The sequence below is a fragment of the Aphelocoma coerulescens genome, chromosome 3 (genome assembly GCF_041296385.1).
Source record: "Aphelocoma coerulescens isolate FSJ_1873_10779 chromosome 3, UR_Acoe_1.0, whole genome shotgun sequence".
Taxonomy (NCBI): Eukaryota; Metazoa; Chordata; class Aves; order Passeriformes; family Corvidae; genus Aphelocoma; species Aphelocoma coerulescens.
This window is the reverse complement of record NC_091016.1, coordinates 98502993-98529910: the sequence shown is the minus strand read 5'-3', so window position 1 is coordinate 98529910 and position 26918 is coordinate 98502993. Positions and strand designations below refer to the sequence as shown.

Below are 26918 nucleotides of genomic sequence, written 5' to 3'. Positions count from 1 at the left end.
CCAAAGTTCCTTACAAAAAATTCATTGAAAGTTTAAAATGTAGATGGGCAAGAAAGAAAAGGTCTGGAAATGGCTCTCAGTTGTTCTGCTTACACCTGAGTTATTTTGCATCAATTTATCTTGGTTATAAAACTTGTAGATGATCTCTCTTTTTGAGATAGGCAGAGCCAAAATGAAGAGAGAATGAGCTACAACTCAAGTTTTTGCAGTGATACAGAACAAAATAGATAGTGAAGAGATAGGTAATAGTGTGCCTTGAAGCATGATGCCTTTCCTGGAATGAGGGAAACGTTTCTGAAATTTGCTCTTGGTAAATCTTTGAAGAAGTATGTCTAACACAAATTGATGAGGAGACTTTGCGTTTGCAAGTGTTCTGTTTACTTTTTTTCCCTATTATACCTTGCTACCACTGTTAGCATGTTGTAGCTATGTTAGACTAACATGATGTTTAACTTCTGTGCTGTTTCTGATGAGATTAGATGTCCTATATAACTCTCTTGTATTTTCTATTTGGAAGTTACAGTGTATGAAACAATTTTAATTGGCAGTGCTTGAAGTTATAATTTTAATATTGGAAATAAATATTTTTATTATTTTAAGTATTGTTAATGTTTAACATGACAAGCAGAACAATTTCAAATATCATAAGATTATTACTTTCAATAGTACACTGTACATGTATGGGGGTTATTTTTGTTAAATTTATTACCTTAACCACAATACAAAGAGATGATAAATTGCTGTTACAATTTTGTACAGGGATTGAAATACATCGACCAAATTTATTACTGGGATTGATAATTCGCCAGAAAATGAAGAGGCAGATTACTGCTGTTTCAAGTGTTACCAGTAGTTTTGCAGATGAAGCTGCTGAAAGTACCTTGAGTAGCTTGCCACCAGAGAAGAAAAGCAAGCCAAGCAAACCTGAAGTCTCCCATCATGATTTGGCACTAGAAGAAGAAGAGGAAAATAATTTTTTTAATTCCTTCACAACTGTGCTACACAAGCAGAGAAATAAACCACAGCAGTCTAATACAGACGATGCTCCAGCAGTTATTGAACCGTTGGTGGAAAGTACCAAACATGAACCACCAAAGCCTCTCAGGTTTCTTCCTGGAGTCCTGGTTGGATGGGAAAACCAGCCTTCTACTCTGGAGCTGGCAAATAAACCGTTGCCAGTGGATGATATTCTTCAAAGCCTGTTGGGTACAACAGGGCAGGTTTATGAGCACAGCAAGTCAGAAGCGGGTCCTAGTGAAGACATACCATTATTAAATGAACAGGCAACCTTGAAAGAAGAAACCATGGATGTTGCTGATGTAACTGCTGAAGTTAGTGAAGCAAAGACTGGTTTGGATGATCCTCAAGAATCCACTAATGCTGCTGTAACTGTGGATGCAGCAGCTGTAGGGACCTCAGGTTCTTCAAGAAGTGCTGGTTCTTTGATAGGGCTGAGTCTTAAGGGAAAACCTCCAGATGTCTCCACAGAGGCATTTTTAGCAAATTTGTCTGCTCAGTCACAGAATAAAGAAACTGAAGAAAGTAAAGAAAATGACCCAAAGCGACAGTTACTGGAAAAGGATAGTGTTGCACAGGAAGTTAGAAGGAGCACAAATTCCAGCTTTTCTTCCTCATCAAATTCAGGAAAAAAACCCAATGAGAACAGTGTTAATGTAGGCTCTGCTGAAGGTACCACTGCTAATACTTCTAAATCACCACCATTTATTAATCTTAAAAGAGACCCACGACAGGCAGCTGGACGAAGCCAGCAGACTAATATTTCAGAAAGCAAGGACGGAGATATTAGCAGAAATGAAGACCGACAAAATGCTTCAGGAAATGATCAAGGAGAATCAGAGAATAAACAGCTTTCTGGAGAAGGGGGCTTAAACATGTATCAAAGTGATGCACAAACCAATGAAACACAGTTCAGTTCAGCTGCAGCTAAGGCAGATAACACAGTTGCATCACAAGCAGAAGATACCAAACACTCACAGGAAGATGCACTGATGCAAAACATTGAAACAGTGAACTCATTTAGAAGAGGACCAGCCGCAACTTCATCTCATTTTGAAACTGAAAACTCTTCTCGTTCTGAATTTATTTCCAAAGTCCCAAGCCCTATTGCAAGTGGCAGCTTCTCATCTGTTGGACCTCCGCAGCAGAATTTTCAGCATCCTAAATCTAATCCACCTGGATTTCAGTTTCAGGCTCCTGCACCTCATAACTTCCCTCCACAAAACAACCCTATGTTTGGATTTCCTCCTCATTTACCACCTCCACTTCTTCCTCCTCCTGGCTTTGGTTTTCCTCAAAATCCAATGATGCCATGGCCACCAGTAGCTCATTTATCAGGTCAGCCACCACAGTATGCTGGACCCATTGCACAAGGGCTACCAGTGGCTCACAAACAATCAAGATTTTTGGGACCAGAAAATTTTTTTCAGAGTAAAGACAGTAGGAGACCAGAAAGACGCCACAGTGATCCGTGGGGCAGAGAAGAACAGCATTTGGAGAGAGGGTTCAGCAGAGGCAAAAATGATAGACAAAGACTTTACAGTGAAACCCATCCCCAAAAAAAGGACAGACATGAAAAAGAGTGGAGCAACGAAAAATACTGGGAGCAAGATTCTGAAAGAAACAGGCGCAGAGACAGAAACCAGGAAAAAGAGAGAGAGCGGAAGAGTAGAGAGGAAGGACAGAGAGACAAAGAAAGAGTGCGATCTCCACACAGTGATAGAGCTGCTGATGGCAAAAGCCCCCGAGAGACTAGAAACCCAGAAAAAAAGACAGAGAAGCCTAAAAGTGATGAACAGGCTCATGAAAAAGATAAGGAGAGGGAGAAAAGCAAAGACAAGCATAGAGAACGAGAAAGTGAAAAGAACAGAGAAAGACATAGGGACCACAGTGACAGAACTAAAAGCAAAAGGTAAAAAGATGCAGGCAGTCTTTTAAGATCCTATTTCAATAAACTGTTAGAGTAATGTTGTAAAACTTTGTATTACAAAAAAAAAAAAAAAAAAGAGCCTGCTAGGATTGTGCCATCTTTTTTATTCTGTGTTGGTGTTTTGCAGAAACAAGTCTGTGTTTTGGTACCACTCAATGTACCAATACTCATCCTTTTTTTCATTATACCAACTATCGCTAGAAGTAGGAGTTTAATATTTTTAAAAATTTTACATTGCTGTATATTCAAAATTTTAAAGATTTCTTTTATTAATATGCAATAAAGGCTTAGGAATTTTCTTAGCTGAGGAAGTTGGCATTAGTCAAGTCTGCAATATAGTTGCTGCCTTTGGTAATTTGTGCTCTCTTCTGTTTTAAGATGCTCTGATAATTTTAAAGGTGGTTTTCATACAATAACCTTTTTAAATTGCACTGTTTTTAAAGACTGCAGCAAAGCCTCAGAATCCACACGTTACAACAAAACATAATATGCTCAGTGGTGTGAAGAGTTTGGGGTTTTATTTTAAATTATTCAGTAGTACAACAAAAAACTCAAATGTATTTCATTATATTATATTTCAAGTATTTCCTAAGCATCTGAAGCAGTTTGTGACCAGAAATTGGAAGGCTGAGCTGCTCAAATGTTACTGCTTTAAACTGCACTTGTTTTAATAAGAAAGCATTTCTAACCTAAATTCTTGAAAATTATTTGTAGTAGTAAATTCATTTCTCCCACCATTTTCCATGCTTCAAAAACTTGAATACCTAAGCTTGTACATTACTTTGTGTTTTGCTATCCTTTTTACTGTAAAATGTAAATATTTTAAGGGATATTTTGATTCTAAAATGATAAAACTTTCTCACATACTGTGTGTGTTTGATTTCATAGCTGTGAAACTGTAGGCTAAATGAATATAGAAGGCTGAGTCACAGAATGCCACATTTGTTGTACACTTCATGGCTCAGTTTGTTTTGAGTTTTGGAGAACAAAGAGGGGGCAGAAGGGCAGAAGTGTTTGTACCCTTGGAACTTCTGGTATCTTCGTATTTTGTGGACTACCATCCACCAATGCCAAGCAACATGCAAACATGAAAACAAATCACCTACTCTTATACTTAAGAGTATACTTATTAAAATACACTGGGCATCTTGTTGAGTCTGTCAGAAGCAACAAAAATATTCCACTGTATAAAGGAAAAACTGAAGTTTATTGTTCCAGTTTTCAGCATTTTGTTTTTCCACTGAGTACACAACCTTACTATGCTGCTGACAGAGCATTTTGCACTTTGCTGTAGAAAAGCCTCTTCTTTCCAGAAAGGTCTTCCCAGTTTAACAACACCCTAATTGTTGGTTTTAATTATGAATATATTTTAAGGTAAATTTTTACTTGTATACCTTTCAGGAAACCTCACGGTCAAATTGGCTAAAAATCTTGCACTGAATGAAGGAGGTGGTAGACTTTTATTAAGTGATATTTCTTAGGCTCACAGCTGAGAAGACTAATTTTAAAAAATCCTCAGTAACTAAAAGAAATATTCAAACATCTTTAAAATAAAATTAGTCTTTTCCAAATTAATTCCATGGTCTGTGTAGCAGTAGTGCCATTGACTATGTCTGGTAGTATTATACATGTGTTTTGTTGTTTAAATATTTACACCAGAGTTCTGTAGGCACAGAGGTGCACCAAAACATTGTTCTCATTTTTGGAGTAAGCTTTAAATTGACAGATCTGCATGTGAAGATTTTCTTCCAATCCATTGAAAAGTAGTCTACTCCAAGTCCACTGATGATCTGCCTCTCACATGTGCATCCATCTCTGCTTTGAAAATAAACTGGAAGCAGTGAAAATTGCAACTGCCTGTATGGAAGGGATGGGAATGCTTTCTGCCAGAACTACCAGAAATAATTTGTTTAAAAGAATATGTAAACATTTTTCAAGTTTGCTGAGTGCTTTGCTACCTGCCTTGTGTATGTAAAACCTGAAGAGAGCCACAGTAAAACAGCTCTTGAGGGAGAGTTTTGTTAAGTGTTTAAATTAAGAAACAGCAACAGTCTCCAGGATTTGTTCCTAGGATGTGAGTTAGTGTAATGGGAATAAATCCTGCTACTACAGGAATAAAGGATTTTACTTCTCCATGGCCTTCAGTCACTGTCCTTCCAACATTTGTGTTAGCTGGAAGTACTCCGATTGCTTGTTCCTTGTTTTACACTGAATCACTGCTCAGATCACAAAAGGCAATGTGAACTGCTTAGGAACTGGCAGTACACCAGAAGCCCCATAGAGAACAGGATAAACCTTAAATATGCTCCCTTCTCCAGCATCACATGGTCATAAAAGGCCCTACTTAGAGAAACTGGAAGAGAAGAATCTGGGGACAGCTCAAATGCCAGGTGGGCTTCATGAGCTGCCTTTTGGGAAAAGGTGCAGAAACTGTTGCATCAGGCTGATCACTTGAGGGCTCAGAGCAACTGAAGAAGAGAGAATGAACCTCACAAAGATGGTTGCAGATGCTTACTAAAACATCTGGGGGTAGCTCCCATGCACTTTAGTTATCTTTAAGTCACCTGTAACTGACTTGACAGTGCTTTCATTGCTACACACTAAGTATGGTGATGTGGAAGCAAACGTGTGTCACCTAGTTCTAGATGCTTATGGCCTTTGCTCCATAATGCACACCCCATCCTCACCTCCCTCTCCACCCCAAAATAGTTACTTGTTTCTGACAGGTACATGCCGACGACTTGCTTTCAGAGAATTTCCATGCAAGGAGGTGATGGTTTCTTATGTGCTTTTGAGCAATAGTAGAGTGAAAAAGGAAAAGATAGGAATCAATCACTATTATTTTTATTTAATAATTTTACTTATATACGAAGCCAGCAATCAAATGAGAAATGTAGATGCCATCATACATCATGGGTGTAAGCACATTAAAATAGAACTTGAACTTTTTTTATTGCTTCCTAAAGTAGAATATAACACAGCTTTTTGAGAAGGAATGGAATTTTTATATTTATGTATGAACAGCTCTATTTAGTTTTGAGAGTAAAAATTAATGAAAAATATATTCATAGAAATTTGGTTTACTATGACCAAAACCTCTGTCTCTTAACAGACTCAGAAAGGAGGGAGAACAACTTCATTACCTAATTAGTCTTTGTGGGCTTAACAAGTAATTACAGCTGTTAAGATTTAAAAAACTCTGCAGTTAATGTGCTTTTTCCCTCAAGTACCCCTTTTCTTCCCCCACCAATTTCAGTTTTTACACTTGACCATAATATTATAAAACTATAAAAGAAACATTCTAATAAAATTTAAGAGTTGGAGAAATAGGTAACAGTTGTCTGTTCTCATGAAGCAACAAAACACTTGAATGATGGTTGGCTTTATAAGCTTCACTACCTCTTTGTTTGCAAAACTATTTTCAGCACAATAAAGAAAAAAAACCCTGCAGACTTTCCCATTATTTTAAAGTAAATGCTAAAAAGTATGTATAAATAATTCTAGGAGTAAAACAGTTGATCATATTTTATATGCTATTAATACTCCATGTAAATTTGTCCCTTATTACTTTTTAAGTGCTTTCTTACATTGGTTGCTGAGTCATACACTGCCAGCTAACACAATAAACAGAAGGAAAAGGAATTTTATCATTTTTTAAAAGACAGTTTTTTTCAATTAATTTCCAGAATTTCCATCATAAATGTTGTACCCTTCTGCTTTCATTAGCTGAATCTTTTTAGAATCTTGGAAGAGCACAACATCTTTAATTTTACCAATGAATTCCTTCTGAAAAAGCCCTGTAGTGACTGTATTGACTTTCCTGCCAATTTCAAACCCACCAAAGTAGCAAATGCCACCGTAGTTTAAAGCAGTGTATTTCCTTTGTGGGTCAATATCTTCAAAAAGGATTAATTCCTCATCAAGATAAACCTTAATACAAGTTTGGTTTTGAACTACAGTAATGAAATGCCATCTTCCAACAGAACAGGTAAAGTATTTGCTATGCATTAGAGGAACAGAGATTCTTTCTCCAAGATTAATCACAACTTTTAAAGTTCCATTGGCAAGACCAATGGCAAGGAAGTCATTATCTTCATTTTCGCTTTTTCCCATCCATGCTATTAAGCCTTCAGTTTGATTGGTAGTAAAATTTAAAGAAAGGCGGCTGTACTGGAGGTCTCTTTTTCCATAAAAAGGATCTGTGTATTTAATGTAGGAGTTACCAACAAACTTTGCTATATAAAATTTGATTTTGTTATCGCAGTACTTACCTGTCCAGCCTAGTGCACATGCACAGGTATATGAAAATGAAGAAGGTTGAGGAATACAGAGCGCGTGAGACCCACACATATTTTGTGAACAGTGAATAGATTGTTCACACGTGGTCCCTGTCCACTCTCTTGGGCAGGAACAAGAAAAGCCTGAGTTTTCAACTCGACATGTTCCATTATTTTTGCACACAGTGTAACCACAATCTGTTCCGTCACAGTCACCAATGTTGGCTCCACCTTTGGGGTCAGTCACAGTAAGCTTCAGTTCCCTGTTGTTTATAACAATTTCTCGAATACAACCAGTGAAACCTGTGGGTTCATTTTCTATTGCCATTGGATTAACAAGGTTTAAGGAGGACACCCCTCCAACAAAAAAATCTGTGTGTGTGTCTAGTGCATTCATTCCAGGACTAGCTTTTTGAGTAACGTTTATGCCATCCAGGTCCAGGTAGCCTTCATTACCAACTCTTCCTGCACTGAGTGAGTGCCATGTATTTCCATTTGCCTGGACCTTCTGAAGGGTCTGTAGGATGACAGTTTTGTCTCCAAGGTTGTAGCGTAACTGTGTAAATCCATTTGCTAATGATATACATAGAAAGTCACCTGTAAAAAACAGTATAAAGCAGTTTTAATTTTTAGAGGGGTTGTGCTGAAGAACAACATATTCATAATTCTGATGCTTTTGTGCCTGCATTTCCTTGGGCCATCCTCATATCTAAATCACAAAAAGGGAAATGTTCCCTGATGAGCTGCTGTTGGCCTTTTTTTTTTTTTTTTTCCATTATTGGAAACTGAGCTCATATTTGCCTCAAAGTAAAAAGCCCAACCTTCTGAAAAGCTCTGTTTTTGTGCAGAGGCTATGTAAGTGAGGTAGGAGGAAACAGGATCGCTTTGGCATCCAGGAAATACGAATCGGTGTTCCTGATTCCACTTTCCCAGTGGAAAAGAATAAAGTTTTGGCCAAGTTACAAAGGCAGAAATACTCTCAATATGTGGAATAAAGTCTTGATGGATTTGTCAGTTTAATGAACAGGTTTGTCTGCACCAGACATACTCTGCTTTCCCTGAAAGCTCCTTTTCACAGCAGGGATGTTTTGGGATTAATAATCTGACATCTGGAAGAACAGATACGCTTTTTATTGCATTGTTCTTCTGGAGGCCTTCATGACCTTAGAAGGGAGTTATCTCTTGTACTACCAGTGTTTCTGGCCTTACAGGCAGTGCAAAAGGGAGAGAGAGTACCACTTCAAACTGTACTTTCAAGGATGAAGAAGGAAAGCTGGGAAAGGTTAGGAAATGAGAGCTGGAAAAGTTTGTAAGAGCAGCAATAGAGCCTAATAGGGGAGGTGACAGGGAAACAGAAGAGGACAGCAGAAAAGTCTGCAAATTAAAGTTATATTTTCAAATTTTTTGAGGTCTGCCTGTGCAATTTAACTTTTATTTATTACTTTTGGAAATAATAGACATCAGGTTGTTATCAATTAAACTGGTATATATGTTTGTTAAATTTGAATGCAAGCTTTCCTAATAGCTACCAGGTCCAGTTTCCTTAAAGATTCAACGTTCCTAAGGGTGGACCTATCAGTAGAATGATGAAGTTTGCTCTCATGTGTGTTTAATTTCTGAGTATTTCTAATCCTTGAATTACATTGCCTGTGGTGAAATTGAATGGCCTAATTTACTGGAGGCTTGTGAAAGTTGCTAAAATTATACCTCCCTAATCAAGAGATCTTCAGGTTGCCATTTAGGCAGGGTGGGGATGTTTCAGTTGTATTAGTGGCTGTAGAGCACGTTACTTCATGCCTCACCTTCCGTGCTTCAGATACCCATGAAAAGATTGAAAAAAGCTCTTCCTTCTTTCAACTCTGGTGATGGCAGAGCACTTCCTTGTAGCTTGCTAGGTCCAGTTGTGATGATCTGGCTTACTTCCCGGTATGTGGTGTTCTTTTCAAGGACCTTGCTTGGTTGGTTTTTTTTCAGAAATTTAATATAATTTCCTTCACTTGTGATTTCTCCTGCTTAGTGATGTGGCTTTAAGTGTGCTTGATTTTTCAGTGCATAATTTGAATGCACTTGTTTTGTTTCAGCAATGTACATAACCTGCTTGTCTATTTCTTTTATCAGGCCCTCAATCTTAGGGTAAGAAAGGAACATGAGGAAAAGTTTCTGAACTACCTCTTTGGCAGCCTCCAATCCTTTCTCCTACCCAGACATGCAGAGTTGCATAAGGACACAAGTACTCCTATTTTGCTATCTAGGAATAAGGAAAACATCTGACCAGGGTTGCTGTTGCATCTGACCTGTAATCAAGACCCAAAGAAGCTGGCAGTTCTCCAAGACTTCTGGCCTGCAGGGAAGGGTTTTGGTAGCTTTGCACATTTGGTGATGATCTGTCTGTTTTAGAATCTTTAATCTTAGCTCAAGAGCAAATCTGTGTTACTGAATCTGCTACCTACAGCGTAAAGAGGTTATCACTGAGTACTCTGTTCTGGCACAAATTTGAAGCCTCACTTCAGATTGGAGTAATTTGTGCTCCTTGTGAACAAAACAATTACACTTTCCAGTTTCAACTCTCCCTGAGGCTCTTGATGTACTTTCTTACTCCTCTGGTTAGACCTTCTCTTTTCACAGATGGCTTGCCATTTTAGTCTTTGGCAAGAACAACAGAGTGCTGAGATAAAATTTAGCATCTGAAAGTTGATCCTAGGGTGCAGTCAGTATTTCTCCATGAAGTTTATCATATCATAGGAAATACTAGGGACAACTGGCTGAAAACATCTTACAACTGTGATGTATGTTCAGTGTCCAAGAAACTTCCTCCTAAAGTGAAGGCAAATGATGAGCTTGTCTTTGATCCTTTTCATTTTAGCAGCCAGTAACATTTTCAACAAGGGATCTCCATCTTCCCTGTCTCTGAGGGCCAAGTTGCACAGCTGGAGCCTGTGCAGGCCAATGTCATCATAAGAATTGTATCACCAGTTTAAACAGATGTCATTCTTGCCACTGATTTTCTCTTCTTGGCAGTCTTGGTATAGGAGACAATGAAGCAGGGTGGTTTTTCAATATTTCAGTTTGATCATTGCTCAGACTGTCTCATATAACCTGTGACCAGAGACCTTTCTGAGGAAGTTTACTTTTGTTAAGCATGAAGGAGATGACATGCTTAGTTTTTCCAGCACCAGAATGTATAGCTGGTCCCCCCTTTCTTGAAAATACGACCTACACACAGGACACACAACTTTGCTTCTGGCTTTTCAGATTGTCATCTCATCTAATATGGGCTATTTCTGTGGTGTCACAGAAAAAGCAGAGAGACTCCTGAGGTAGGCACTCACAGTTAGTCTTTTGTTGTGCTTGCAAGTCTTTGCCCAACCTGTTGGATGCAAGGAACTGTAAGGCAGTCTGTGTCAATAAGGTTGAATCTCCTTTAGAAGTAGACTGTTGTAGCTTAGCTGGGCCTTGAAACTGCAACATGTCAAGACTCTGGGTGTTGAACAAAATTTTTACTAGCATTCAGTTCTGTTCTGATGCACCTTCCTTCCCCTGTCATATTCCCTGTTTCAGTAAAACAAAAAGTGGTTTTTTATAGCCCAAATGCTAAAAGATTGTTTTCTTCTCAAGGAAAGGGAATTTTGTAGCAGGTATTGCCTTAAGGAAAGACCTGTTCTGAAGATAAAACAGCACTTCTACCTGCAAATCCTACTTCAGGATTTTCACCAAGTGACAGAACGTCAAAGTTGCTCTGCCTCAGAGTGGATTGTCTCTATTCCATATTAGAAGCCAGAACTCCAAAGCAGGTGTGAATTTTTCTTCGTAACCTTATTTTCATGGTTTTATTATGTGCACAAGTCGCACCAGCTGCCATATCGGATGTCAGAATTCCCAGAAGCCTAGTCAGCCCTGTGTCTTGAGCAGTTAGTTCCTAAAAGTGGGAGTTAGTGAAAAGTCTCCTATAAGTACATCCAACTGCTACTGTGAGATCTGGATTATCTGTGATAGTGTCTTCTTATGATGAATTCTGAGTGCATCACAAAATTTTTCAGCTTGCTACTACTATGAAAAAGTATGTAAGTCTCTTCAACAAATTGGTTAGTCACACTGTCAAATTTTAAATTCTTCCAAATGGTGACAATGCCCTTCCATGTTCAGTCTTTATCTGGACATGCAGGTGTGTCTGTATAACCCCATCCAAAGAGGGGATCATGCTCAAGCAGTATCAACTCTCCATATTTCTATGTTACCATAGGAAACTTGTGTACATCATAATTTGTCAAAACTTGGTACAGTTGGAAATGCATTCTAGGAATATTGCACTCTACTTGGAGGTGTCATATTCAGGCCAGAAGCATCACCAGAGTAAAAATGTGATAATATTCAATTTACACAGCTGTGTTGGGCAAAGATCTCTGCATTTACTGCCTATATTACCAAATATGCCTAATACGGATGTATTTCCTAGGAGGGCTGAATACAATGTCAGAGGGTCTCAGGCTGACACTGTGAGCAGGGATGGCATCCTGGATGGTATTTTTAACATTTCTGTTTCAAGGTCTCTTCTCTTCTTTAGTGACTTTACCCTTGTGCTGTGGTGTGTGTCTGTGTAAGGCAAGGCCTTTATTACCTATTAAAAGAGTACCTGAGGTTTTTCCTACACTCCACTGCAAATTAAGATGGATTTCCCACTAGTTTGTATGGCCAAGGGAGCTTCCAGAACATACTTTTAAGTAACTTTTGAAGTAGTGGATGCAGTCTTGTAGTCAGTTCACTTTTTTGCTGCTTTTATCATGGTCCCAGTGATAAGAGAGATGCAAGTGTCCCTGAAGGCTCCCTGTGTGCTCAAAACTCACATTAGTTCCTGGGACTGCTCAAGGTCTAGATTCCTTTAAGCCATGTGTTGCTTGTCTTTTGTCTCATCCTGTTACTGAGCAGAAGCCTCTATGCTAAGCTGGGGACAGAGGCTTTGATGAGCTCAGTGCCTCAGCAGCTTCTGCAGCTTAAGTGTCCCAGGAGTGTCACTGTGGTTTCCTGGTTACTGAACATCTACAGTCTTGGTTCTTTTAGTTGTTTCGCAGCCCTGAGACAGCATCTCTGGGTGTATGCTTGCAGTCTGTGCCTTCTCTTGGTTTTACCTCACCCTTCTGCCCTCTGGCTCAAGCCCAGAATGCCAGTTTCTATCACTGTGGTATTGAGTAGCATTTCCTCCACTCTCCTTCCACCTTTTTTTTTAGAAGTTGTTATTATGATTGGCACCATCTTGGTGGCAGAGCAAACTTTTGAACCTTTTATTCTCATAATCAGTAACATTCATGGGAATCATTCCCAGTTAATGAAACCTTTTACTCAGCAGAACTGTAGGTTCTGCTATGTGCTCATCTTCACTCTAAACTGACCTTGTTAAGCCACCATAATGCAATGCCTGTGTCTTTAGCAGTATTATTGCCTCGTGTTGGCATGATGCATCCTATAACCATCACAGCTCCAAGAGGTATCTGCTCACTGCTCCTTCCTGCCTTGCTGAGCTGAGGTCGCATTGCTTTCATTCTTTTTTTTCATCATTCTGTTCTTCACATTTTCCTCTCATCCTGCTTTCCTGTATGATTTTACATGGACCTGGACCACATCCTCTTACCCTGTCACCCCTTACATATTCTTCCAGGAGCAGAACTTTTCTTATCTAGAAGGGGTTGAAATAGCCCTATCAGCCTCCAACTGAATGGCTACAATCTGTGGCCAAGGAAGATGATGCACTGTGGTGTCCACCTGAGAGGAAACCTAACTGACTGGTAGTTGTCCTTGACATGCCTCCTGAGCATTTCCAGTAGCCAGTCACCCCAAGACACCAGAATAAGGCCCAAAGCCAAGGAGAGAAAACAGGGAAGAAGAGGAAGAGCTATAAATGGATAGAATGAGGGAACGAAGAACAGAGAAGAGATGAGCCTTATTCTCACCCTTCTGCAGCTTCTGCTGTTAATTGCTAGCTGGTAATATGTCAGCATGGTTAAAACTGCCTTCCTTTAAGTATTTTAACCTTAACTTTGTCTTTGCCCTTGTCTGAGTGTGTGCATGCAGTTAGGTATCAGCTGGCTGACAAGGTGAAGGAGCTTGTTGCAGCTGTTGTAGCTTGATCTTTTACCTCTTGATGACCATAGCCAGTGCCCCCAATGCACACTTAAAGGAGCTACCCATGGATATGCTTTCATGGATGATTATAATTTATTCTGCTCCATGTAATGGAGTTCCATCTCACAGCTCATGCAAGACTGAAAACGTGTCAAGCCAAGCCTGTATATTTCTCAAACCATGTAAAAAATCAGTGTGTCAATAGGTAGAGTCCAGCTTCAGTTTGGAGCACCATCCCATAGCAGGAAGGGCATAGCTGGGATCCAGAGCAACCCTACAGACCGTGATGCCCGTGCAGCTGCAAGGAGTGGGCAGTTATCTATTTGTAGGTCAGACTATCCAGCCTCACCTTTCCAAACTGTGTTTCTTCTTTGTGAAGAAATTTTCTGTGCTTCCTTTAGTCACCACTGTCAACCTGGCACATTTTGGCAGCTGGAAGAGCCACCTTCCTTGAGCAGCCTCAATTTGCCAAACATTTTTGTTTTGCTTGCCAGTGGCAAATGGGTAACAATAACATTTCATGTGAAACAGATTTCAAGACAGTGGGGATGTCTGTTCTGTCACACAGCTGGCTGGCAGTTCTGCTTCCTACACTGCTGATTTAGTCCATACAAATGATTCCAAAACTAGTAACAAAGCAGAAATGATGTCCCTGTCAGCTAAGGAAATATGGCTGCAAAGAGAAAAGACTCTAACCACTGAAGTTCTTGTTTTAAAAGTGGGTGGATAATCAGTTTATTTCTGATTAGGAAAACAACACTCCTGCCTTTTGGGTATTCTAGGAATTCTGAATATTTCCAAAAGATTTTAGTCCAGTTCCATGATTCAGTTTTCATCATAAGCAATGTTTTAGAATGCAGACATCACACACTTGTAGTGGCATTCTCTTATTTTCATGTTATAGATTTATAAACTGAAATGCCTTAAATATCAGGAGTTAAAGTTTTTAGGTTTTTTCAAACCAGGTAGGTAACATCATCTGGCTAAAGAGAGACAGAGAACTGCTGTTGCAAATGTGAGTGTTAAATTTAGCATGAGTCATCCCATTCTGTTTATTAACCTGACTTCATTCTTAGTCACCTAGCATGGCTGTTCTTTGTCATCTCTTTGGGGAGCAAACCTTTCCATCACCCTGGCCTGAACTCTGGAATAATGCAGGCAGTCTACGGCACATTCCACTTTTGTTAACAAAGGTAAAGCTTCAGTAATGCTATGACTCAACAAAAAAGCAAGGCTCCTTCTAAACTGCCTTTTACCCAGAGTGCCAAGGCCTCCAAGTATATAGAGGGGTTGCTGTGTAAATGGACTGAATTATATACATTCTTCAAGCACTTGATGGGCATCCAGCAAGCCCTGTCTGAATTAAAGGCTGTTTGATCATTAGGGGTCTCATGCTTTCATTGGTAAAAATAGGATACACTGCCCTTGAGAAAATGTGAAGTGAGCTGGCCTTCTACAGACACTGTGCTGGACTCCACGTGAGTTCCGTAATGTTTGCAGAGACCTTGCCCAGAAGCAGTGCATAGAGCAAGTAGTCAGAGGGGAAAAAAGTCCCCTTGTAATTCTACAAGTTTCTGAACTCAGCTCACTTGTTGGGTTGGGTTATATCCCCAGCTTATTACTAATATTACTAGCCACATAAATTTTGCCAGCCTTTGGAAATTATATTCTTAGGGCCTGCAGAAATTGGTAGTACCAGACTTGAAGTCATGATGCACATTCAGAAGGAGTTGACAAAGCAACAAAATGGATGACTGGCAATTAGAGGAAATTATGCTAACAGATTCACAGGATGTTTTCCATTTCATGACAGTTTGTGAGGTGTTTAAATGTGTGTACTGGAGTAGTGATATTTTTAGAGGAACAGAAGCTGAAACTGGCAGAGCAACTTTAAAGTAAGGAGACTCACCCTTTCTAGAAAGTTCTGTAATGTTCTTTGGAAAGAACAAAGCTGGAAGAAAACGTTTCAACAGAAGTCTCATGTTTTTTTCTTCACCTACTAAAGATGTGATTTTATTTTTAATGATGGGAGGATTATTTGATGGGACATGCCCCTGAAGGAAAAGTCCCACTGTAGTGTTTACATGGGTGACTAACCAAGCTGATATATAACTGTGCTACTCAGTATCATTGCTAGATTAGCTTCATAGTCAGCTCATTTATTTAAAAAAAACCAGCATTGGCTAGTGAGGAAAAAAATTTTCTAATTATTTCCTATTAAAAAGGAGTTTTAGAAACAAAATCCTGTGATTTCAGCAATTAATTTTTAAATCTTACATAACTGTGTAGAAGAAGCTTTATTTAAAATGCTTTCTAAACTAATCCTCAACAGAAAGCTCTATCTCATCTGCTGGCTGCTAAGAATACTTCTGAGTCTTTCATCAATCTAATTCTGCCTGGATTTGACAGGATTATATGAAGGCAAATATAAAAAGCCAGACGATTAGCTTTTCCTAAATCTTTCAAAACTTGAGGACAGTGAAAGTGGAAGTGAGAAATTTGTAAATAAATTACTCTATATAAGATGAATTTTATTTTGAAATGGAATTGATATGATTCTGGAAAGAGATTGAAAGAAAATATTCCTTCCAGTGCAAACTAAACAGTCAGGAATGGCAACAGAATGAGGGCATGCTTGAACTAAACCACTCCTGGCCCAAGTTAAACATACTCTCTTTGATGCTTCCAAAGAGATATTTAATTTCATTATATGCTAGCTGCTTCCATGACCTCTGACTATACTTTTTGAGAGAGATCCTTCTTTTCTCTCTTCTATTTTTCATGGCCCATGTAATGCTTTAGTTTGTGCAGGAGAGAACTATTCACCAAGAATCTCAGAACTTGGCCTGTAAGGGATAGAATTATAAAAGATTGATTGTAGAAGAAAGAGCTCTTTGCTAATACATGTATTTTTATTACAGATGCTCCATATATTTTTCTTTGAAGCTTCTTCTCTGTATGTGGTTGCAATTAGAGTAAAGCAAACTGGAGGTGCCAGCAGTGTATGATGCATTATCAATCTGTTGAAACATCTGTGTACACGATAAGGTGCTGGTACATTGGGCATGTGTGTGATAATATTAATTTGTGCCTGAGTATGTTTATTGAAATATCCTAGAGCTTTAGAATTTGAACAAAGGAATGTAAAAATACATGATCAATAGTTAATTTTTTTTTTTTGTCTAAGATGATGTTATGGATGACACATAATGCTTCTGTTTGAAAATGTGCAAGTCACCGTGTAAATGCAATTGAGTATGGTAATAAAGTAATTACAAAAACTGTACACCTTAAAGACTAAATTTTAGGATGTACTTACACTATCAAAGTACGTTTTCTTGACATGAAGTTTTAGGAATGTTAACTTAGTAAAGTTTAAAATAATTCTATGAATATTTTATTTAGATCTATTTGTCACTCTGCATATCTGGGAAATGCAGAACTTGGATGTTTTACATGCTGCACCAGCACACTTTTCAACATTATATAATAAAAAGCTACACTTCTGAGAAGCCTCATTCGCTCTGTTTACTTTCACTTAACTTGTTTGACCAGTTTTTATAATGCTTTGGGTTTGTCCTTTAAAACACTGGGCCAGCCCCCCAAACTGGAAATCTTAGTGTAGCTTATAAGAAGCTGTCTGTGGTCACTTTTCAGGGAGAAGTGCTTTCCTGAACCATTAAATAAGTTCATTATGTACTTGCTGGCTTTGGACTAATCTAAAAATTTGATTTTGTATTTTTTTTTCTTATGAACTTAATTATTCACAGTTCAAAACAACTGTACAATACACTTCTGGTGTCCCCAGCATAAGAAGATATGAAATTATTGGAGCAAGTCCAGAGGAAGGCCTGGTAAGAGAACGGGAGAACCTCCCCTACAAAGATAGGCTGAGAAAGTTGGGGCTGCTCAGCCTGGAGAAGGGAAGGCTGTATGGAGACCTTACAGGATCTGGAGTAGGCTACAAGGAAGTCAGAGAGGGGCTTTGTCAGGAACTACAGGACGAGTAATGGGTACAAATTGAAAGAGAGGAAATTTAGGTTAGATATTAGGAGGACAGTTTTTACTGTGAGTGTGGTTAGACATTGGAACAGGTTGCCCAGGGAGGCTTGATGCCTCATGCCTGGCAGTGTTCAAGGCCAGGCTGGATAAGGCCTTGAGCAGCCTGGTCTAGTGGAAAGTGTCCCTGCCCATGGCAGGGGATTGGGACTAGATGATCTTTAAGGTCCCCTCCAACCTCCTAACATTCTATGATTCCATGATAAAACCCAGCCAGCATGGGCAATGAGTTACAGAGACTGAATGCCTGAATGACTTCAGTGTACTGCCTTTTTCACAAAAGTACCTGGCTGTATGATAGCAGCAAGCTGGAATCCCCTTACCTGACTGAGTCCCCAAACGCTGTGCAGTGTAGAACAGGATACCATCTGGAGAGAGAGGCTGGAACTGCAGTTTAATATGGGTCTTATGCCGGATATAAAAGGGTGCAAATGACATCCATGATGAGTCATTATTTCTGAAGGATGGATCACTAATGGAAATATCTGAAAAATACAAGAGGAAATGTCTTCTGAAAGATATTTTGGGAGGACTGCATTATTATGGACCAGTTTTTTTGTATAGTACTTAAATGCTATACATAATACTTCCAATTCTTCCCTTTCCACAGAATAAAAATAACCTAGATACAGAATAAAACTTAGATAATAGCAAATAAATGCCATTGTCTTCTGGATGCCTTATTTTCCTCAACAATCAAGGCTGCAGTTCTAATGCAAAATAAATGTGATCTTGTTAGCATTCATTTTCAAATAAATATAAGTGTAAATTTCATATTGTTTAAAAATTGAAATGCAAAATAGTGTTGCAAGAGTCAAAATAAACATTTATTTCATCACCATACAGAAGAAAATCCTAGTATTTGTAATGAGGTGCTTTGTGTGTCCCAAGAATGTACTTTTTAAGTGGGAAGTGTTCATTAATTGTTGCTGAAATTTGTTTTTAGGACAGTAATACTGAGATGTTTGATAATTCAAATCATCCTATCTTATAGTGAAAGAGAACACACAGAATTACAGGGAAGATACAGTGTACACTTTTGAGCTATACACAACTTAATCATTATGTCTTACCTCTTCTCTCAGCACTGATTTTTCATATACCCCTGCAAAATCAGTCTGGTTCAACTGCCTTCAGCAAACTGATAAATTATTATACTTTTCTATACTGTTTATGTGACTTGAAACCATTTCCAGTTTTTCCCCCTGTAATAACATTTCATATTGGAGATATAATTATCACAGAATCAAAGAACCACAGAATGGGTTGGCTTGCAATGTGCCTTAAAGATCATTTAGATCCAGCTCCTGTGCTATGGCCAGGGACACTTTCCACTCCAACCTGGTCTTGAGCACTTTCAGGGATGGGGCATCCACAACTTCTCTGGGCAATCAGTTCCAGTGCCTCACCAGTCTCAAAGATTTTTTTCCTAATATCCAATCTCAACCTACTCTCTTTCAGCTTGAAGCTATTCCCCCTTGTCCTGTAACTACATGCTCTTGTAAATAATCTCTTTAATCATGTTAGTTATTAGCTAATTCATTATCATGTAGTTGTCCGTTTACTGTATTTTTGGGTTCACTGGAATAAATCAAGCTACTTAGATGTGCAGGGTGTATTTAGACCTGTGTGTGATAAACCCTTTTTACTATTTAGTTAAACAGCAGTATTAAAGGCCTGAGTTGTAAGTGTTCCCTCCTCACTGTTTCCCAGCTGAAGCTGTGCTGTTTCCCTTCTAAGAGGTCAGCATCTTTCCTTGTTTTGGTGCTCCCAATTTCATAGTTTTATAGTAACTTGCTCTCAGTCAAATACACCTTCAGGATGTCCTTGAAGTGCATTCCGAGATACCTTTTGCTATCTTTCCACACTCAAGTTTTCTGAACAGCATCTGCTGGTGAACCCACTCACCACTCAGCAGCACCTTGCACTGCCTATCACAGATGGGCCTCAGTTATTAGGCTGGAATACAGCCAGCATGCTGCAAGCTCTTGTGATTTGTCTATTTGTCACACCACCTCCCTCAGAATAGGGTTCAAGGTGTTCCTGGTGGACTGTGTCCAGCAGGCAGGTGCATCATTATACAGGATCCAGATCTCTCACCTGTTATCAGCAAAACCTGACCATGCCTCTTGGATGGGCAGTGACTGCACAGCTGACCTTTTTATTAATTCCCCCGGTAGATTACAGATAATACTTCTGAGGAAGGTACATGGATTTGATGGCACAAAATCTCAGTAAGTCTAAAAGTAAGTTTTAATCACTGGAATATCAATTATAATGGATTATTAAATGCTTGAATGATCAGAATCAGGCTTTTGATGAGCTGTTATTCAATCTATATATATATTCTCAAATCACTCCCATCCTGAGTATCATAATAGCTGTTACGCATCCTATCAAGGCTAGGCAGTGTCTATAGGAATATATTACATAATGTCAAAGGTATGAAGTTCCTGGCATCTATACTTAAAATTTGACAGAAATAAAAGTAGTTTTGAGAATAACAATTACCCTGGAAGATAAATAGTAATAAAACTTGCTAAACAGATTTGGTGATGTACTTTACATCACTAGAACTTACAAACACTATCCAGGACAAAAGACACAGAAATACTTATTATTCCATATGGATTCCTTTTCAGTAGGTAAGACAAGGCCCTCCATTAGTAGTTAAAGATAAAATTTTTACTGATGTCTTCATATTTAAAAATCAATCAGTAATAAGAATTCATTTTGTACATAGACATTTTTTCTCCATGCATCATTTGTAAGTCAGTCTCCTCTTAGCAGATTTTTTTACAGTGAGACTTGCATGTGGAGGAAACTGTGCCACAGTGGTCAATCTTACATGAAAATATGCTGCTGCTTAAAAGGTCGCCTTAGTCAAAGCGTATAATGAGGTATCCAAAAGTCTCTATGGCAGATTCAGTTTACTTTGTCAATGTAGTTAATTTTTTGCTGCTTATGGAGGAAGCCTGGACAATGACTAGTGTGAGAGCAAAATCAGCAGGATTGAAATGCTACACTGCTTGTCACTGGAAGAAAGGAAGATTGCTATGATAAAAAGCCTTGAAGCAGAGAAAGAGAACAAGGATAAAAGGTGATTTTATAGTATCACTCAGAGAAAGAATTAAATCCATGGTTTCTTATTACAGTAAAAAATAAGACCCACAGCTTCAGCAACAGATGTCAGAATTCTTTACTAAGGAGGTATTATCCTGATTTATAGATATCAAATACAATACTCTATTTAATATACTTCATTCTGAAACTTCTAAGATGCAAATATTTCATTTTCATTATCCTTAAAAAGTAGGCTTATTTCCAGTAAATATATCTTACAAGTGTCAGAAAGCAACATATTTTGCCACAATGCAGCAGGAGTAACTATAGGAAGTACTAGAATGACTTACAATTTTCTTGTAAATGATCTGTAGATCTTGCAAGTACTGATTATATGCATGGAAAAAATCTGACTTGACAGGTGCATGGAACCCATATGTGCACCCATATCCCAAACCAGAATGCATTCACTCAGCCACAGTGCACAGAGGTGAGCAGTATGAAATTTCATTTTTGCAAAATTGCTTCTATAGACAGACAAACTTTTAAGGTGAAGAATATGACAATTTAAGCTTTTCAATTTGCTTTTATGGCAGGCATATACAAAGCTAACACATCAGAGGCTGAGGTACTCTAATGCTGTTTTCTAGGCAGCAAACTTCTTTTTCACCTCAGATAAGAAAACAAGTTGTTCAGCTAAACTTGCACAAGACAACACCTGTGTTACATATGCTTACTCCTAAGAACCTCTGCTAAAACAAATGAGGTAAATGGATGCCTGTGCTGATCCTATAAGCTAAATTGGTAGGACCTGTGCTGTGTAACTGCTGTGTTACTCACTAGAACACTCAGCACTGCGGGATGCATTGTAAGTACAACAGGCATTTAAACAAATCCTTCTGTTCTGTATCTGATTAATGGCTCAGTTTTCTAAGCTGAATACTAGTATCTGATGATGAACAGCACAGTTGGAAGGGACCCCAGTGGATCACCTGGTCCAACCTCTCTGCTCAATCAGGGTCATCCTAGAGCACATTGTACAGAATCGTGTCCTGACACTTCTTGAAGATCTCCAGTGACAGAGACTCTGCAGCCTCTCTGAGCAATCTGTTCCAGCTTCCAACAAGAATGGGAAAGGAAATGTGAGTCACTGCTCAAAGGAGGGAGGACCTAATAACAAAAGACATAGAAAAAATCCATGTCTGGCTCATTTTTCACTTGGTAAAGCCTGATCAAGCCTCCCAAGTCCCCACACCTGCTAGCTGAGCTTGGGCAAGTGAAACATCAGTTCCACAGTGATGAGGCAGGTGTTAAGGTCAAGCCTGCAAATTAGTCTGTGAGTCAGGGTCCAGATCAAGTGGCTATTGATGCTGCTGCAGTGAATTTCAGCATAGGATCAAGGGGTATTTAAAGCTACTCCTCAAGCAATGTAGGAGGAAACTCCTGCTGGGGCTCCCCTGCAAAGCTGTCTTTGAGACCAGACACCAGCCCCATCCCTCTGGGCTGAGAAATGCTCTCATATCTTTAAGCTCATAATAGGAACTTATATATTGAACTCACATTTAGACACTTAAATCTAGTTGCTTTGCCTTTAAAACCAGTTCCCACCATTAGCTAACTAACTACCTACCTGACTAACTCTGAAAACCTTCACCAAGTAAGGTGGCAAGCACATTTCCAGCAAATCATTCATGCTCATAGAGGAAGTCTAAGTAATTTCAGAGTCATCCTGCTAAGTGCTAGTTAGCTGGTTGTATCTTGTTCTTACTCAGCTGGGTGACTGGAGGGAATAGTAAGTAGATGATTGAATTTTTATTGGAACATCACATTCCATGATGACATGGCTGACTTGGTGTGAGGGTATTATCATCTCCTTCATTTTATCATACATGACTCCCACTTGCATTTATATATGATGTATTTAAGTAGGTAACTCACTTTATTCTACTTGGTGTTTTAAATTATACAGATAAATATTACAAATGCATGTTCTTTTCTGCTTGCCATGAATATTAAGTTTACTGGACTGTTAATGATAAAGCTGAAAGCTTAGATTGCTTTTCAGGTAAAGTTTAGACAACAATTTTTATCCTTATAGGACATGAATGCTGTAGCCACTATTTAAAGATTTTCTCATGTTGCCACAAGTTTTCAAAAAATATCAATGGAAACAAAGCTTGATGGGATTGGCATTGCTTAAATGACTAAAAGACAATAGTGACAATAGTCACTGTGACTCAACAATAAATTGTCATGGTTAAACATAGAAACAAAAGTTTCCAAATGATAGCTATGCAATAGACTGGGCAAGTCTAACTGCATTGTCAGGTAAACCCAACATATGTGTACATGTATGTGTGCTTGACTGTGTATATAAGGTATCTTTTCCTGTAAAAGTTGAGCTAAATCATACTGTGACTTGTGTTACAATAGTAGTCAAAATATGTCAAGTAACATTCTATACTATGTAGAAAGTAAAAAATATTTATAGTAAAAATTATTTCAAAAGTCAGGGTTTTTTTTCCCGTCAGTTTATCAAGTATTTTCAAAAATTTTCCATGCTTTTCTATCAAAATAATGGAATTTGACATCAAAATAATATCTAGAAAATTGACTTGAGCTGAATAAACATGGCTCAAGGAAGTTGCTTGCCCTTTGTTTTTCAAGGAAATGGCTTTATTGCTTGACAAGTATCTCATTAAACCAAGGACGGAACAATGAAAACTCTTTACATTTCTTTCAGTTCTTCAAGAACTGTACATTGACAGGCAGTATTTGTAGCTATGGAATTCAGAGACTAATATACAGTTGAAGAAATCTATTTATTAACTTGTTTCTTTGTGAAAAAGGCAGTAGCATTCTGTTATCATGCCTTGAAGTCAAGAAAAAATATCATAATGGATTTTATGAATGGATGTGGCACAAACTATTCCTCAAAAGAAGACTGCTGAATAATTTCAAATTCGTAGAAATACTGTGATGAAAACCCAGTTTACTTTCACCACTGGCAAATGTTCTCCAATAGTGCCATCTATAGAATCTTTCAAATATTACATTGCTGTCCCCTTAAATAAGAACATTATCAGTCTCTGTTATCTCACAATTAATCTGGAGTTGTAGGTCTTCTTCATTCCTCTACTAAATTATCTGGGAAATAAATACACTTAGTACCTATAGAAACTCTATCTTACGTGTAAATATATCTCAATGTGTAATGGAATGTCAGAGGAACTTTACTGATTTAAAATTTATTTTTGTTCAAGTTTTTAATTGCCTTTGGTGATACTCTTTATGCCAAGATTAGAGACTTGATTTAATCCATTAAGATAAATGGCAAGGAAAAAAAAACAAATGGTAAGCCATAAATGTTTAGATATTAAAAGAGTGCTTCAGGGAGATGTTGTATATAGTTGCTGGGTTAATTTTTTCTCTAAACCTCCATTATTGGCCACTGCTGGAGACAGGATTACTGGCCTCACGCAGAGAGGTGGTTCTTATGAGAGGAATAAGTTGCTAAAATAGAATTTAGTAGAGATTAGAATATAATTGCAGATGGTATTTATGGATAATGTCTGTAATTTTAATGTTCACATCTCTTAATAATTACTAGTTATGTAAAAGATACTGTGTGTTCACGTATGTAACAGTGTCCTGTATAATCAAACTACCTGCAGCAAAAGGGTGGTCCTTCTTTCTCAGGAAGAATCATCCTCAACATTTGATCTTGGCCACTGCTTCTCACAGTAATAATCACAGTGAAACCAACAGGTCTACTATATACTTGCAGGGAAACTGAAAAAACCAGGTCCTTAGAGACTTCTCCCTCTTCAGAAACACATTGAGACATCTAATTACAAAGGTATTCATTGGCACAAGTAGAATAACCTGGAATTTGGCATACAAAACCATGCAGGAGACTCCCCAGACAAGCTACTGGAAACTCTTGTTGGTTTTGAATACTGTGTGTTATTGAAATAACTAAATTATATGCTGCTCCAGGCTGAAGCTTCACTTCTTAATCAGAAGGCAAATTAGAATTGTCTGGTACTTCAGTTGCAAACTTTTAAGTCAAATGACCAAAAGATTTTATTAGCATCATGTTTTGGTGTCATGGAAAACATAGCTACTTTTAAAGAAACCCTAGATAGACTACTTCCCCATATTCCTAATCCTTGCGGTTATGGGAATGCTAACTAAGAATTGACACTGTGCCAGATCATGGCAATGTTTGGTTGCCATTAATGCACTTCAGGAGCTGGGCTGGCTTTGCTGTGTTACTGTCACAGCTGTGACCTTTTCAAACGAGTGGAACAGCATTATTTGGTGCTTCATGTGTCACGAACAGTCTTGGAAGTGGTTTGAGTCCAAATGGCAGTGGTAACACCAAGTGAAAAAGACTCCTGCATAAATCCTCCACTTCCCTCCCATTTCATTACAATCACTCTTGTTTCTTGGCTCTGACATCTAAAGCTTAACCATAATGTACCCTATGTCTGTGCTGACAGTCACTGCATCCTTGGTGGCTTGAGTTGATGCTCTAAGCTGGACACATCACAGTTGAGAACAGCATTGTCCTCATCTGCTCATGTGCCTTCATCTCTCATCTCTCAGGTACATAGTTAATAAAGAACCTCAAACATTTTTAGTGTTTGCCAAACAAGTTAGTGCTTGATTATTGCCAGTTTATGCCTGAGTACCCTTAATAATTGTGTTCAGAATACTCTTGTTTATTATTGTGGTTCTACCCCTATTGCCCCATTTATTCACTTCACCTGTGCTGTTCCTCTGCAAACCATACTGCTGTACTGTCTTTACCAGTTGCTATTATCTGGTAAAACCCTATTTGTTCTTACCCTTTGTTACTCTACTCTGTGCTTTTTTTGCCTCATAAATCTCTTCTCACACTTTTTTCCTTCTTTCTTGTACATTCATTAGTCTTCATCCTTTAATTACCCTTTGTTTTCTCCCAGTCCCTTGGGCTGTTCTTTGCTCTCTGTCTCTTTTTCTTTTGGCTCCAATAACCACCATTAATCTAGAGATGAGATATTCAATCTTGATAAGCAGCTGTTTTTTAGCAATTTGCCACCCGCTAAAAGTGCAAACTGCTCTTTGAAAAATCTCATGATAATTCATTATTCTGCCACAGAGTAAGGTGAAATACAGGGCAAAAGGTTTGGTCAGGATCCATAGTACCTATTCATAAATGGAAAGCTTTTAAATAAAACAGAGAGGAACCCTCTAATGTGTTTACCAGGTGAAGAATTACTAAAAGGAAGACAATCTGTAAGAAATACAATTTTCTCTTGCTCCAATATAAGTTTTGTACTGGTAATGTGGCCATCATAAGAAGATCCAAATGTATTCTGAAACCTGAACACAGGAGTGTTTACCTGATTAATTACCTGCTTTATATATAGCACATGTCCTGATGATCAGTATCCTGAATCCAGATGGTATTGCTTTTGAGAACCTCACTTGAAATGAGAATTCAAAATTGAAAGTTCATATAAAGAGCCTTGAACAGTTGTTGCAGCAGAAGCAATAAAGCAAGCACATTCTTACATGGAATAAGGAATTCAACAGTAACTCTCCAGAAGCTATATTCTTTTTCATTAGAGCCTACCAGTTCCACTTGTAATGGGATTTTAAAACTAACCATCTATAGGGTGAGGACTGCAAATCAGGTCAAATGCAGTTCAGCTTGTCAGTTTCGTGCTTCAAACTCACACAACAAGACAGGCTGGATCTTGACAGGCAGTTTGGAACAGCAGCTATTTAACAGTAACTGGAGTGCTCCAAAAGTTGCACAGAAAGCTTCCTAACAGGAAGACATAAACTTGTACAAAATTAACATGAATCTAAGAGCTGTGGAACAGAGGGCGTGGACTGTTCAACACTTCCTTACACACAGAGGCACTTGGGGCAGTTGCAGGAAAAGTCTCTGAGCTTGTAGCACCTGTGTATCCACATTGTTGAATATTCATTTGTGCAATCTCTCAGAGAAGAAAATAAAGGATTCCTTTACATGAGGGTAAGAAATGCAAAACCTGCAAACTGAGGACATATTTTGAGGGTGACGTGTTGAAAGAAAGCTGGGGAGAATAATCACTTGCAGATTTTTACAGTGATGTTTGCATCTTTTGTCATCGTTATCAGTGCATCCCTACCCAGTAGCCTGTGAAGTCAACAGGAACCTCTTCATCAGGATTAGTAGAAATTGGATAAGGTTCCAGATGCTTCCCTCTTCTGCACCACTACTGAAATCTCAAGTGTATTTCCCATCATACTTCATTATGGTGAGCTTGGGAATTGATATAACATTGCTCTGCAATGCTTCCTGTCCCCTTGGTGTCTGACAAATCATGCTTGTGAACTTGGTTGAATGATTTGAAAAAACGGAAGGAAAAAATGGTGTTTAAAATAAGGAGAGTAAGGAAAAAATATCTAACAATTCATAG

General features: G+C 38.4%; 2 protein-coding genes across 8 annotated transcripts in view; one reads left to right on the top strand and one right to left on the bottom strand.

Annotated features, from left to right (window-relative positions):
• Positions 1–5080, top strand: part of PHF3 (PHD finger protein 3) — a 49910-nt gene extending 44830 nt beyond the window's left edge. For all 7 annotated transcript variants that reach the window (XM_069011363.1, XM_069011362.1, XM_069011359.1 and 4 more), the window contains one exon: positions 760–5080. In XM_069011363.1, coding sequence (XP_068867464.1) covers positions 760–2933 — 2174 coding nt within the window. In that variant the 3' untranslated portion in view covers positions 2934–5080. The remainder of the gene's footprint in view (positions 1–759) is intronic.
• Positions 5081–6336: 1256 nt separating this feature from the next.
• The window catches only part of EYS (eyes shut homolog), a 750542-nt gene continuing 729960 nt past the window's right edge, over positions 6337–26918 (bottom strand). The window contains exons 47-48 of the mRNA XM_069011357.1: positions 17721–17882; positions 6337–7821 (exon numbers count right to left, since the gene is read on the bottom strand). Of these exons, the coding sequence (XP_068867458.1) occupies positions 6623–7821; positions 17721–17882 (1361 nt within the window). The 3' untranslated portion in view covers positions 6337–6622. The remainder of the gene's footprint in view (positions 7822–17720; positions 17883–26918) is intronic.